The 16,324-nt window shown below is 41.0% G+C and overlaps 1 protein-coding gene across 1 annotated transcript in view; it reads right to left on the bottom strand.

The window, feature by feature from the left end:
• LOC124789327 (gem-associated protein 5) overlaps nucleotides 1-16,324 on the bottom strand; it is a 366,866-nt gene that overhangs the window by 98,573 nt on the left and 251,969 nt on the right. The window contains exon 16 of the mRNA XM_047256646.1: nucleotides 8,619-8,813. Within this exon, the coding sequence (XP_047112602.1) occupies nucleotides 8,619-8,813 (195 nt within the window). The remainder of the gene's footprint in view (nucleotides 1-8,618; nucleotides 8,814-16,324) is intronic.

The raw sequence follows: 16,324 nt of genomic DNA, 5'->3' as shown, positions 1-16,324 counted from the left end.
GACAGAAGTTCATAGCAGTGTGAGACACAGAGGAAAACTTTTTACATGTGCGTACGTCTCCTTTCTTTTACCTCTCTTAATGTCAACATACACACAATTTTTTGTGTGCATTTCTATACCAAAGCACCTTCGACTGCATGTTTCACTGGTCTCCTTCTATAATTAACATCAAAATTCGCTATTTCAATTTTCAATGTTAAGATATTAATATTAATAATTCTTTAGGTCTCTTGTGATGGTGCATTTAGGGAGACACTGATCTGATTGTTTTACTCAGTGTCTATTATTCTTGTGTTAAACGTTGATGGGGGAAAGGGGGGACGAGGAGATAGAGGGCAAAAGGGTTTGAGGAAATAGGGAAAGGAGGGATGGACAGAGAGAGAGGGAGGAGGAAAGGGACAGAGAGAGGGAGGGGGAGGAGGAGGAGGAGGAGGAGGAGGAGGAGGAGGAGGAGGAGGAGGGAAGGAAGAGATTGACAGGGGGGGAGGAGGCAGGAAATTATAAAGTACATCCAATTCCAATACATATTTAGCACTGCGGGGTTTATAATGTCTTAGCTCAATAGCAGTGGACAAAGAGGCAAAAGTGTCCCCCTCCTCCCTTCCCATATAGGCTGCCCTGTAGGACACGTATTTTGTGTGGGAATAATAGCAGCGTACTTCATCAACCTGCATTGCAGGACAGCCTATCGTTGGGGCAAAACCATTTGTCAAGCCCCCGGCGTGTAGGCTACCACGGACGACAGGTGTTTTGTGGGAGTAGAGCTACACATACAGAATGGCATGGGTGGTGGCAAGGTTGAGATGAACATAGATGGAATGGACAGGTAGAAGGGGCAGACAGCAATGGATAGGGAGAGAGGGGGGAAGAATGATGTGGACAGAGAGGGGGGAGTAGGGGATGGACAGGGAGGGAGGGAGGGAGAGGGGGAGTGGGAGAGGGAGGGGGGGAGAGAGAGAGGTGGGGGAGGGGAAAGGAAGGCAGAGGAAGAGTTGTACAGAGAGGGGAGGAGGAGATGGGCAGACAAAGGAAGAGGGGGGGGGGAAGAGATGTAGAAAGAAAAGTGGAAGAGAAGATTGGGAGAGGGGGGAGGAGAAGATTGGCAGAGGGGGGAGAGGAGAAGATTGGCAGAGGGGGGAGAGGAGAAGATTGGTAGAAGGGGGGGGGAGGATGAGACAGGCAGTGAGGAGGCAGGTGGAGGTGGAAGGGGCGGAGGGTAGATGTAGATGGAGATGGAGGTGGAGAAGGAAGAGGAGGAGGAGGAGAGATAGGAAGATACTGTATGTTCAGAGAGAGGGGAATGACGAGATGGTGTGGAAAAGGAAATGAAGAAACCGACAGAGTGGGGAGTAGGTAATGGACAGATAGAGGTGAGAGGATGAGGTGGTTAGAGGGGCTGGGCAAGGAATAGGTGAACACAAGGGGTTAAGAGAGGAGGGGAGGGGGGGGGGGGGGAAGCAGATGTATGTTGAACACATACAGGAGTGAAGCCATGGGAAACGGCTAGTAATATATAATGAGTAGTGAAATGAAAACAGTGCAGATGGAAAAAAGTAATTAAACTGTTCAATATTTTAACTTTTAACACATTTACCTAGCAATTGACAGAAGAGGGTCAATGCCTTCATGAAAAAATGTTAGTGATTGCCTACTGAACCATGACTGTACTAAAGCAAACTGATGGCCGCAAATACAGGCAGACCCACATGTCACCACGGTCATTTAGACTACACTATAGGAATTTCACTGGGAAGTCCTTACATATCCTGCATATAATCCTGATCTTTCCATACTTTTGTACTCCTGAAGAAAGACATCTGTGGCCACTGATTTGCTCTGGATGAAGAGGTGCACGGCTGGGTACAACCATGGTTCAGTAGGCAAGGTAAACATTTTTCCATGAAGGCACTGGCCATCTTGTCTCACAGAGGGATAAAGTGTTAACAGTTATGGCACATACTTTTGAAACAATAAGCAGTTTAATTACTTTTTCCATCTATCTTGTTTGCATTTCACTCCCCTTATACAATGAGATGACAAAAGTCATGGGATACCTCTTAAAATTGTATTAGAACTCTTTTTGCCCAGCATAGTGCAGAAACTCAACATGGCATGGACTGAACAAGTTGCTGGAAGTCTCCTGCAGCAGTATTGAGCCATGCTGACTCTAAAGCTATTCATAATTGCGAAAGTGTTGCTGGCACACGATTCTCTGCACAAACTGACCTCTCAATTATGTCTCACATATGTTTGATGGGATTCAAGTCAAGCAAACTGTGTAGCCACATCATTCACTTGAACTGTCCACAAAGTTCTTCAAACCAGCCATGAACAATTGTGGCCCAGTGACATGGCACATTGTCATGGGAACATGAATTCCCTGAATAGCTGCAAATGTTTTCCAAGAAGCCGAATATAACCATATCTGGTCAATGATCAGTTCAGTAGGAACAGAGGAACCAGTCCACTCCGTGTAAGCACAGCCCACATCATTGTGGAGCCACCACCAGCTTGCACGGAGCCTTGTTGACTACTTGGGTCCATGGCTTTTGGGGTCTGTGTTACCCTCAAATCCTACCATAATCGGCTCTTAGCAACTGAAATCAGGACTCACTTGACCAGGCCATAGTTTTCCAGTCATCTAGGATCCAAATAATATGGTCATGAGACCAAGAGAGGCACTGCAGGTGATGTTGTGCTGTAGCAAAAGCACTCGCATCCATTGTCTGTGCCACAGGCCATTAATGCCAATTTAGCCAAACTGTCCAAATGGATACATCTGTCATTCTTCCCACATTGATTTCTGCATTTATTTCATGCAGTGTTGCTTAGCATTGACAACTCTAAGCAAACACTGCAATTCTCTGTCATTAAGTGAAGGCAGGTGGCTACTGCACTGTCTGTGGTGTGTGGTAATGCCTGAAATTTGGTATTCTCGGCAGACTCTTGACACTGTGGATCCCAAAATACTGAATTCCCTTATGATTTCCAAAATGGCACTTCCCATGCATTTAACTACAACTATCATTCCATGTTTAAAGTCTGTTCATTCCCATTGTGCGGCCATAATCACTTCAGACACCTTTTCACACGAATCACCTGAGTGCAAATGACAACTCCGCCAATGGTTTGGTTTGGTTTGGTTTGTGGGATTAAAGGGACCAGACTGCTACGGTCATCGGTCCCTAACTCCGCCAATGCACTGCCCTTTTTTACATTGTGTATGTGATACTACCAACATCCATATATGTGCATATTGCTATTCCATGACTCCATCAACTCAGCGTATATGGTCAGCTTCACAAGCCATAGTTGTTTCTACCAATGGTTTTCTGTTTCTCAAACAGTATACTAGCTAAGTGTTGTACCTCTTACGTTCATAGAAAAGTGATTATTTTCCAAACTAATACCCTTTCTCTTAATTATCTGGAATACATTCTGACACACATTCCCATCCTGTTACTGGCCATCTTTTCTGAGCTGAAGCTCACAGCAGTCAATACGGATCTCTTTTCTGATCCTATTGGGGACATTTCTGTGTAATGAGTTCACCATGGTGATCCCAAAAGCAGCTAACAATACAGAATACCACCCAGAGCCCACCTGCCTTGTGCAACTGAGGTAGCTGGTTGATGACCGTTTCACCTCAATAGCTGCCCACCCCTTCAGCACATAGCACAATTTGAGGTTAGGTGTTTTATCTTTCTTTTTTCCTTATTTCTTAATTGAGGTTTATATTCTCCTTGTGATCTAGAGCAGCTGAAACCCTGATAGAACACACAGTGGTTGCTGAAACACAAACAATGTTTATGATCAGAGAGCATTGGCCGGGAAAAACAATTCCCAGCACAGGGAATCGGGTTTCACCAAACCTGAACTCAGCCATGAGAGCCTAAGATCACAAAGATACTGCTTTTTGGCTTGACCCAAGAGAATTGTATGGTTTAGACAGTGGATGTCACAGATGCAGGGAACTCCTTTTGAGAATGACTTGGTTCTGGTATATTGTCACACTTCCAAGAAATATATGTGGTAGCATTCTATTCCACTGATACAAGATTCAATAGTGTGTAAGTATGAGAAGCGCTATTAGGTATTCATGTTAGCCATGGATACAGTAGAAGTTTAACAATGTGATTTCGAAGTGCTTTTGAGTGTGGGTGAATGCCATGAACAATTGCATTTGGCATTTGGGAATTACTGTCCCCCTACTACTTTGGACTTTCTTTGCTTTCACACAATGAAACATTAAATAAATACTCTTGAAGGTGAAAATTTGTAATTTCAGTCCACACAAAGTTAATGTTTATCATCATAACTGGTCAAGAAATGCAACTACACAAATCTGAGCAACCGACAATGTGGTAGTAATGTGTCTGAATCTTCTCACAGATGCTCTTACAAGAAAAAGAAAAATTGGAAGGAGTGTGTGAAAACACCAGCGTACACTTTCTCTGCTTCAAGTGAACACATTGTCAAAACCACAGAAGAAGATCATAAGACAGTGACAATGGATTTCTGTACTGGAGGAAGACTACTTCAGGTTGTTTGAAAGAATTTGGAAGAATAGTTTAGAGGCTTTTCTTCTGCTAGGGTAATGCACCCACACAATTGCGAAAAAAATTCAAATTAAGAAATTACTATTTTCACCTTAGAGCCCACATCCCCTTAAATGAGTGACTGGGAAATGGGGTAGGGAGGTAGGGGCCACACCCAGGCCAGGAATGTTATTTCAAGTCTCCAGACATAGCCTTATAAGGAAACATAGCAATGAGGGAGAGGTTTCACATATATTAAATGTGACATAAGAGAATGATGCAATGTGTGCACAATTTCTTGAAACTGAGACAGTGACAGGCGTTTCTGTAGCTTTTCAAGTGAGAGATCCACCTGATCTGTACACATACAGGTGTCTCCTTTAATGATGCACCATTAATGATGGTTAGATTTCTCTTGCTTGAGTTCAATTTGGATTTTAGGAAGGGTTATCAACACTGAAATATGATGTTAAGACCACACCCTAAATCATGTTGGGAACACTGTTTCCCATGATGTCAGTTGAAACTTTTCTGAACATCAGGATGTAAATACAGTGGAACATCGATTTTCCTTTTTTCACAATTCTACACCACAAATTCATAGCACCTGTGAAAAACCCATAAAGGCAACACAAAAAATTACCACATTTTACTTTTCTTCCTAGTAAGGTTTACCTCGATCCTACATTGTTCTTGACGTCTTGCTTGGTTTCATCCTGTTTTCTTCCTATTGACATTTGATTTGACTGAACGAATTACAAGTGGCACAAAAGATAGATGGCTCGCACCATGAGTGGTTACGGAGTTAAAGGAATATTTTATGCTGTTGCAGACAGGGGAGATGTGAGATGGGAAATGTTGACATAATCCACAACCGGTGTTGCCAATACAACTTGCAATGTTTAGCTTCTCCATGCAGTTATGATACGACTACTGCTAGTTTGTGGCAGCTATGGGGAAACAAATTAATCGACACGAAGTGCTCCGGACTGAGTCAATGAATGACCAAGGGGCCCAGCTGCTCCCTCTTCTTGTGCCGCTTATAACTCAGCCTCATCTTTTTATTTGCATTTCCAATATACTGTATTCAGCAACAACATCAATCATCAACCTTTTAAGTTCAAACACTGATTCTCAAAGAATACGCTCGGTCAGAATCAAGGAAATGTCGACCATTTCCAGCTAGTGAGCTCTTATCGGCTGGCGACTTATTACGTCACCCAACAGCCAGCGCAGCCACCACACCACACTAATACACACAATACGAGCTCACCTGCTGGATGCGTAGAGAGGAGGAGAGGCCCTTCAACCATGGGAGTTCACGTAGGGGTGAAAGCATTCTGTAAAGTGCTGAAAATGTACTTTTCATCCAGATCATCTGCATGGCAGAAATGTCACGCGAAACAGAACAAGGGTTTTGCAATAGCACGCTTTAAAGACTTTGGTGTTCAAATCTGATACGATACAGTCACGACAGCTACTCACACTACACACATACATAGTTTGCACCACACACTGTTGATCATAAAGATTGGCAACAGTGATACAATACATGAAGCAAAGCTGTAGCACCTGATCTTTCTTTTAAATTTACATTTTACACAGCTTAGAGAAATTCACTGAGCCGACTTCTAATAAGCTTGTAACGTCAATTGGGGAAGTGAACTAATTTTTTCAAGTCTCTCTTTCTCTCACTGAGCCTAAAATAACATTTTGACAATGGCAAGCATATGATGCATGGCTCATAACAAAGACAAAGTTTGTCATTAAGCAGATGTCTACATTTATGCTTATGGTTTAATGACTTAGCTGCTGTGATATTTTCAGTTTAATTCACCATGTTCACCAATTTTGACTTTTTCCTAGGTGAGTGCAAAGGAAAGATCTCTAAAAAACACTTGTTTTGACATATAATTTGTGCTCGTAGTCGGAAACTTGCTTGATTACCTTGTACCCAGATACCAATTTCAACTTTTTTCTAAGTTTTCATTTGTTGCGACACATCTGTGATTTTTTAAGAAGTGATGAAATTCATTACCACAAATTAAATTAGAAACATTGTATTGTACATTTAATTTCATTCAGTTATATAGATTTTATACAATGTATTGGAGAAGATTGTGATTTTTAATAATTTTTGCCAATTACATATTTGTATTTTGGGGGTCTTAACGTTTTCCTCGATTTCGCATTTTCCTCAATTTAGCGTTTTTTACATCTGGACAGCATGAAAACCTAAAATAGGGGTTTCACTGTAACAGCAACATGAAGTACTCTCAGAAAGCAGCAAATATCAGAGGAGCAGAGGAGTGCAATTAGCAGAAGAGGTGCAAAATCAAATAGAATGATTGTTACTGAGGCAAAAGCCAGTAATTCAGTAGCACTGAAAGACTAAATAAACATGGGGAAACAATCTGGATTTGCGAGTTCAGTGGATCACCATGGATTGAGGAGAGATTCTTGGCATCTTAACGGACATGGAGAGAACATAATCATTTTTCTCAGTTTTTCATTTTCTTCACACGGAAGTTGTGACCTCTTAGAGATTTGGAGACTTATATTTCACGTACAGAGGCCTAGTATGATTTCAGTCGCTTGCCTCTGCAGGTGGCTGCTGTAGAAGAATTTACTGAAGAGGCTCAAGCACTACAGATGAGCTCCTTAACCTAGAAAATTTGGTATAGGAAAACACAATGTCACTGAATCTACACAAATAACATGAACATCATACAGCAGGGAATAGGCTTGACATTTAACTACAAGTGTCATTCAATAAGAATGCTCCACATTTTCTAAAAAAAAGCCATTAACATAAATAGACAAACTTCCTTGTAGGTGCTTCACATTTGATGTTTGTTCTGTGCACCGGTGAAGTTTCGAACCATTCTGGCAGATGGCAGAGCCATAGTACAGCATCAAAATGGCATCTACGTATGACTCACATTACAAGCAGTGTGCTGTTATTGAATTCTTGTGTGCAGAAAAAGAAACCATGGTGAACATCGATAAATATTTGTGTGCAGTTTATGGCAATGCTGCAGTTAATGGGAATACAGCTGGGCAATGGGTAAAAAAATTGACAGCCTCAGAAAATGCAGAAACAGAGCTCCATGATCAGCCATGCTCGGGATGACCTGTCACAGCCACTGTTGCAAACACGCTGAATCATGTGGATGCCATTATTCATGCCAACCGGTGTAACACAGCTCGAGAATTGGCACTATGTTGGTCAGCACTGGAGTGCTGAAACATGAAAACATGGCTATGCCTACAGGACAAGAACTTTTACCAGCAGGGAATACATCCTTTTCCACAATGTTGGCGAACAGCCACAGAACGTGATGGAGACTACGTAGAAAAATAGGACATGGACAAGAAATGTTGATGTATATTGTCATCAAATTCTGACTATTTAACAATAAATAAGTTCTGAGAAAAAAATGTGGGGCATTACTTATTGAAGGACCCTCGTACATTTGTTATCAATAATCTGGATCCATGAACAGGATTACACTGTGTTGTCAATAAGATAGCAAGGTTAAAAGTGGAGTTTCATCAGTTTGGAAGGAACACATACCTGGCAAATCCTCAATCCTGGAAAGGAGAAGGTATTTCAAAATAATACCAAGATGTTAGGCCTGATCTGTCGATTGCACACTTGGCCACATGACAGCAGGCCATCAAGGACATGAATGAGTTCAAGAAAAATTGGGCCATGACAGATATGCTAATAGTATCTCTTCATCTGGCCCAAGAACCGAACCACCTAGTCGGTCAGACAGTAACACTAAAATTTTGTCAAAACCGCAGTGTTAACTATCATTATTTATATTCAAAAGTGGGTCTTTGAAAATGAAATACCTAACTTCCTTAGCCTGTTGTGTCTCTAAAGGTGTTGTCATCAGCCAGGCTTTAAATTCTAATCTTACTTCCTTTGTATTCATTAAGACTTATCAAATTAACAACAAGAACAATCCTAGGAACACTAACAGATGAAATGCAGGGTGGATAAGAGATGAGAGTTATGGACTATGTACAAATCACCTCCGTCACTCCATAAGTATCCCCATATACACTTACCTTCAGCATCTAGAAGCTTCACAAGATCCTCACGGGGCCCAAAAAAAGTAGGGCCAATATTAGATCCTGATAACATCCTCTGTATACGAGCGAAGTCCTCTACTTTTCCTAGACTTCGCTGCTGTGATGAGACTGGAAAGTGTGATTTACGAATCTGAAGCCTTGTTGACTTGGACAGTTGTTTTCCAATGGAACCTAAAAAATCAATTCACAACTAAGAACATAATTAGGAACATAATCGGTGACTGTTAATGGTGTGTGCTTCACAAAAAAATTAATTACCAATAATATCCCAAAAATAATTACATTAATTAAGAAAGTTGATTTTGTAAGCAAGAGCTTCCAAATTGTTCAAATCTGTGTTAAGCTCATTATAATCCAACAAAGGTTGAAAAAGTGGAAAACACACACACACACACACACACACACACACACACAAATTCACAACTCACACTTATATGACTACTGCCTCCGGCAGGTGAGGCTGGATTGTGCACAGAAACTGTGCCTGATGGGAGAAGCAATAAGCAGGAGGTTCGGGTAAGGAGGAGGCTTGAGGAGGGAGGGGGTGGGAGGTGGTAAAGGAGAGACATAGAGGCAAAAGAACAAAAAAGGCTAGTGTGTTTGTTGGCAGAATAGAAGGCTGTGTTGTGTTGTTCTGGAGTGAGGGCAGGGAAGGGGATAGCCAGGTGGAGGACAGGAACTAGCAAAGATCGGACCAGAGGGTGGGTGGGGGACAGTGGGTACAAGAACATAGGATGACTGCAAGGAGATTTCCCACTCGCACAACTGAGGAAAGCTGTATTGGTAGCAAAGATTCTGTTGGCACAGGTTGTGAAGCTGTCATGTAACTGAAGCATGTTGTGTTGGGCAGCGTTTTCACCAACTGGGTGATCCACATGTCTCTTGGTCACAGTTTGTCAGTGGCCATTCATGTGGACAGCCATCTTGTTTGTTGCCATGCCCAGATAGAAAGCAGCACAGTGGCTGCAGCTTAGTTTGTAGATCACGTGACTGCCCTCTCAGGTAACCCTACTTTTGATGGGATAGGAGATGCCTGTGATTGGAGTGGAGTAGGTTCTCTTATGTGACCTTCAAACTAAGCTGCAACCACTGTTCTGCATTCTACGTGGGCATTATAACCAACAAGCTGTCTGCATGAATGGCCACCACCAAACTGTGACCAAGAGACAACTGGACCACCCAATATCTGAACATGTTGCCCAAAACACCATGCTTCACTTCCGTGACTGCTACACAGAGTGCACCATCTGGATCCTTACTACCAATATCAGCTTTTCTGAATTGTGCAGTTGGGAACCCTCCCTGGAATATATCCTATGTTCCCATAACCACCCTGACCTCAACTTTCACTAGTCCCTGCCCTTCACCCACCTAAATCTAAAGAGACTTAAAACTGGTTCACAGCAAAACTCAATCTCTTAATTTTCTGAAACTCATTATGACCTTCAAAACCAGTTTTGATGATCTACAGTTCACTATGATATCAATTAATATACACTTTAAATGAACTCTAGCCATAAATTTACATGTACAAATGAATACTGTTAGACTGAAACCACAATGAAGTCCAAGTCCAAAGACAGTGCTGTAAAAGAAGTACAGCACTTAGTTCTGAAAGCTTGTTTATTACTGACAACAACATCCAGTCAGAATAGAACTGAATTCCTGGACAGAGAGTGCTGCTATTTACAGAAACAAAACACTCCAGAATACACAAACACAAGACATTTTGAGAACCTTCCTAAAATGATATACAGGTTGTATCAAAAAGAATCATCTGATTTGGCATTTCTATATTTCTGAAATTAACAAACATATGAAGCTTGCACACGAATAACGCTGTATGGCACAATTTGATATTTCGTAGAATCCTGTGGAATAATGTTGTATACGGCAGTTTGCATCGCCTGCTGTTATAATTGACATGTTCACCGCCCGAGGGCAGCACTAAACAGCGACGAGACGTGCACAATTTTCTCGCCTCTGCACGAACAATGCTGTATGTTACAAGAATGGCGGAGTGCAGCAAGGTGACGCTTACCGCAAGTGGTTTGAAACGTGCAAATAATGCACGGAAAAGGAAAATTAACATTGGTAGTTGGCAGGATATTAAGAGGAAAAGGCTTCATGATGCTGGACTGGAACATAAATCACGAAAAGGAAAAGTAGTTCCTGCGAAACAGCCTCTAACACAGGTGAGCGGAATAATGCTGTATGGGTTTTGTAAAAAGGTGTATGTCTTTAGATAAGCATATGTGTCCTGTAAAGCAGCGACGTGCCCTGTAGAGTACATGGCTCTAATGACACGTTATGTGTATCTTCTGAAAACGTTACAGTAAAAGTATGTAACGTGAATGAAATTAACTACAGTTCTGTAGTTATCATTGGCGAAAAAATAGAATACTCAGCCTGAGTAATGCTATATTATTAGAAGAGAATGTGAAATTTGATAATCTAGTTGAATATTAGGTAGTAATAGTGATTGCTTTCGTGCTTCAGGATCGTGTATGCAATGCAGAAGTGTGCACAAAAGAAGGACGCAAGGACATAAACCTGGAAATGAAGTTAAAGCTGTACGAAGAATATCATGCCTTAACATACGATGAGCAGTCCATATACTTAATAAAATCCATGGAAATAGGTGTGCCAGCCAGGCGCAAGAGAGGTAAGACAGACGATACTTCACGAAAACAAGCTACTTTCAAATACAAAGTTTACTCAAAAGAAGTGTGTCAAAAAACATTGCTTGACATATTCTCCATCATCCAGCGATGAATGCAGACTCTGCAACGTAAAGTAAAAGGTGGAATAACCACTCCTAAAGACAGTAGAGGAAAACATTGCAATAGGCCACATGCCATATCAAATGACGACAGACCTCTTATTCGGCAACACATATCGAGTTTCCCAAAGCAGATGAGCCATTACAGCACGAATAAATCCTCAAAAGAATGTCTGCACCCCGATCTCAACCTCTGTAGAATGTATCGATTGTTTACCGAAAAGTTTCCTGATAAGTCAATAACCAGGTCATACTATCAAAGTGTGTTTCAAACAGCTTTTAATCTGTGTTTCAGAACACCTAGATCAGATACTTGCAGACTGTGCGATTTGTTGTTTAACAAAATGATTGCAGCTTCGGATGAAATAGAACTGCACAAGATCGAAATTGAGAGTCAGTTGCATCATTCAAGGGCAGACCATGCATACAAAGCCCTAAAAACGATACGGAAATGGCTAAGAGGAATAACATTATACATGTTATATGTGTTGACCTACAACAGATTTTACTTTGTCCTACATTGACTCATTTCACGGTATTCTACCAGAGACAGCTGTCGTCGTATAATTTCACGGTTCATGACGTTGGTACTGGAAACATCACCGTAAATTTGTGGGATGAATCCACCGCAAGGAGAGGTTCAGCCGAATTAGTATCCTGTCTGCTTAAATTTGTGACGCACAATTATGATACGCTTGAACAAGGTATGGAACGAAAACTAATTGTTTGGTCTGACCGCTGTGTCGGGCAGAACAACAACTGGAGAGTTTTAGCGCTTTATTTCTATCTGATCAGCTGCAAGTACTTTACAGAAATACATCAGATGTTTTTATGTTTGGGTCAGTGTTTCCTACCTTGTGACAGGGATTTTGCAGTCATCGAGAAAAGAAAGAAAGTGTCAAAAGTTATGGTTCCTTCAGAATGGAAGCACGTCATTGTTGAGGCCTTTGTCGATCCTTCAAAACTCACCATTCATTCATGAGATGATGATGGAAGACTTCAAGGACATAGGATCCATCGAGTTGCTTTTGAAGAAGCCGCCTGCTTTGAAAATTACCGATGTACTTTGGTTGAAGCTGTGTAGTGATGATCCTCGAGGTTTAAGCATGCACCGTACCCACAATGTGCTTCGCCGATGGGAAAGACACTGTATTGTAAGCATGGTTGTGAACATAAAGTAAAAAATTGTCCATTGCCTTCTGAATTCTGGTTGCTCTATAACGGGACGCTGAAAGTTCATAAGGAGAAGAAAAGGGATCTATTGGACATGACGAAATATTTGGAACCAAAATACAGGCAGTTTTATGAAAACCTGCAGTGTGACAACTGACTATAATGTACTAGATTTGAGCCTAAACTTGATAAACTAATGTTGTATTATTTTTTTTTTTTTAAGATCAAGCAATTCAGTTTACAATAAATATTATTTAGTATCTTGTTTTAAATCTCTTCCTTACTATTTTTGGATTCTAGACACCTTATAATTACAGCAGAGCACTGGCTGATCTGGAATAACGCTGTATATCCATTGCCATACAGCGTTATTCCATTTTAAAACTTACTTATTTTCGAAAAATCTGTACTTAGCGCAATTTCAAAAACCAGAAATTAGTATTTTCCACAGTCAGTATGCACAAACAATACATATCTGCTATTACATTACTATATCATATTAATTCTCTGGAACTAACAGTTTTTGTCAATTTCCCAACACCTGCAAAATGTGGCATACAGCATTATTCGTGCACATGCTTCATATAATGATTTTTTTTTCATAGCTTTTCTTGGGTGTTCAATATCCCCCCCCCCCCCCCCCCCTGAAATGCATGGCATATGTCAATGTGGTATTAAAATTGTTCCCACATAGTAGCAAGCATGTGTTGAGTTACAGCTTCCACAGCTGCTGTTATGCGATGTCTCAATTCATTCATTGTTGTTGGTAACCAAGACACAAAGTCTTTTATAAAAACCCCACAAGAAATAATCACATACAGTAACATCCAGTGACCTTTGAGGCTAGTAATATAAGGCTGAATCATTTGGTCCAGTGCGACCAATCCATCGTTCAGTAATCCTTTGATTTAAAAATTTCCACACTTCCAGATGTCAATGTGGAAGTGCCCCACCTTGTTGGTAGATAAAGTCATTTGAATCAGTCTCCAACTGTACAAAAAGAAAGTTCTCAAGCATATCGAGATATGTGCTTCCTGTAACAGTGTTCTTGGCAAAGAAAAATGGACCATACAATTTTCCTGTGAAACTGCACAAAATAAATCAAATTTTGGAGAGCCCCTCTCACATTGTACAACTTCATGTGGTTGTTCCATACCCCATACTTTCACATTATTACAGTTCACCTTTTCATTTAAAGGGAATGTTGCCTCGACGCTAAGCACTAAGTGTGGAAGAAAACTGTCATCCCCCATCCTGCCAAGAATGAAGTTACAGAACTACACACATTGTGTTTGTCACCTTCATTAAGAGCTTGCAGTAGCTGAATTTTATATGGTTTCATGTGTAAATGTCGACGCAACACATGTCATACAAACATCGGATGCATGTTGAGCTGTCGAGCTGCACATGCGAATGAATTTCTGCAGACTCCTTGTGAAACTATGGTGGATGTGTTCGACGTCTGCGTCAGGCACTCGGGGATGGCCCGGCGATTTGCCTTTACACAAACAACCTGTCTCTTGGAATTGTTCATGCCATCATCTAATGTTCTGTGCTGTGTGAGGATCCGTATCACACCTAGGGCGAAAGTCAGGCTGCGCAGTTATTACTGACCCACACTGCGCAACATGTAGAACACAAGACACTTTTTGTTGTCACACCACCACTTTTATTTGAACTGAAGTGGGTGCACACTGCTGTTAACTAGCGGGAACCATGTAAAACTCACAAGTTTACTCTTTCCAACAGTACACTGTTCATGCACATGTCTCAAATAACATAATAGTAATGATTTTTTTAAAATTGGGTTATATTTTTTATACTAAATAACAAATAACTGCTGGTGGTTGGGTTTGAAATGATGCCCCATGACACACAAGCCAGCAACACTAGCCACTAGGTCACACTGCTAGCACTACAACTCATGACTGGATAAGAATCTCATAACCCATATTGCATGGGACGGGATTCAAAATATCCAAATGGGAATCCCTGTCAGTGCTCTTCACCAGCTCTTTCTACAGGAATTTGACAGCAGCTATTTAATTAAGTAGCTCTGCTGTGAAACTTCCTGGCAGATTAAAACTGTGTACCGAATCGAGACTCAAACTCAGAATCTTTTCTTTCACAGGCAAGTGCTCTACTGACTGAACTGCATAAGCATGACTCACAATCAATCGTCACAGCTTTACTTCTGGCAGTACCTAACCTTCTGCCTTGAGAATTTCACAGAAGCTTCCCTGCACAGGAGAGCTTCTGTGATATTTGGAAGGAAGGAGACAAGGTACTGGTGGAAGTAGAGCTGTGAGGACAGATAGTGAGTCGCGCTTGTGTGGCTCAGTCGGTAAAGCACTTACCAGCGAAAGGCAAAGGTCCAGAGTTCAAGTCTCGGTCCTGCACATGTTTTAATCTGCCAGGAAATTTCACATCAGCACACACTCCACTGCAGAGTTAAAATTTCATTTTGGTAGATCTGTTGTATCGGTGTTTTTGCTATATTTGGCACCAAAATTACCTACATATTTTTCATAGTAAGATGCAGAGATTTCATTTAGCTCTTTTCTGCAAGAAAATTAAAGTGAAATGAAACATTGGGTTATATACGTGATTTCTGTTTCCCATTTCACTTATTAGCCTATCAAATATATTGAAGCAGTCTAGATTAAACAGTTTCATTTCAGTCCTCAGTTGGCAGAATTAGGAAGCCTTTGGTTGAACAACATATTACTTTCTTCGAGTCCCAACTGCCAATCTTTGAGATCCTAAAAATACAACACCGAAGTAGGACAAAAGCTCCATTGTTGAACATGAGCTAGCTGTCTAGGCATGAGCTGTACGAACCCAGTGCACTGTTGACACACAACTCAAGTGACACATGTTCAACAGTAGTCATTTATGTGCTACTTTGACGAAATGACACTGTGACTACGACGCGCATTTTCAGTCTCGTGCAGAGGGAAGGCTTCTTGCAGGCAGGAGATAGGATCATGTAGGGCAGGAGCTCACATGCCTTCCCCAGTCAGTTTTTAAATCATCTTTCTTGTTGGTTTAACTAGGCAGTTTTTGCATACCCTCTGTGCTTGCACCCACGGCGGGGGTCCTCTTTCTTCATGGGCTTGGTACAGGCCTGCCAGTAGCTCAAATTTTCACTCTCATCGCTTTCCATATTCTGGAGCTGCATGGTTAAAGCCTGAGTATTCTCATAGTGATTTTAAAATGAAAAAGCAGATTGTTTTCTAAACATGGCCCTTAATTTGCTAAGTATGGAAAAGAGATAAAGGTCACATGTTTAAGTGCATATCAATCGATCGAAAGACTACACACACAAAAAATTGCTGTGTTCACTTCTGTCTGTATTTTACTATTAGCTATAGTATTTTGTCGATTATGTCAACATTTAGAACTGTATAATTTACCATATTTACTACTTTTTAAGCAGTATGGTGTAAATGAAGTTTATATAACAAACAATTTGGAACAATTTCATTACAATGTTTATTGACATTTTATTTAGGCTGCACCAATGAAATTGAGCTCCAGCCACCAGTGGTTGTGACTGTGTCAGGCAGTACACTATTAACACGTCATTTTAAAATAAGGGATTGTTTTTCCCACTTACTTGCATTAAGTTACATTTTTGTTAATTCAGAGCAAGCAGCCATTCATCAAGCAAAATAAAATTTTTGTCTAAGTCATGTACCAAAAGGGTCATGCATGAAGGTTCCCA

The sequence above is a fragment of the Schistocerca piceifrons genome, chromosome 3 (assembly GCF_021461385.2).
Source record: "Schistocerca piceifrons isolate TAMUIC-IGC-003096 chromosome 3, iqSchPice1.1, whole genome shotgun sequence".
NCBI classification, from domain to species: domain Eukaryota; kingdom Metazoa; phylum Arthropoda; class Insecta; order Orthoptera; family Acrididae; genus Schistocerca; species Schistocerca piceifrons.
This window is presented reverse-complemented; position numbering and strand designations above follow the sequence as displayed.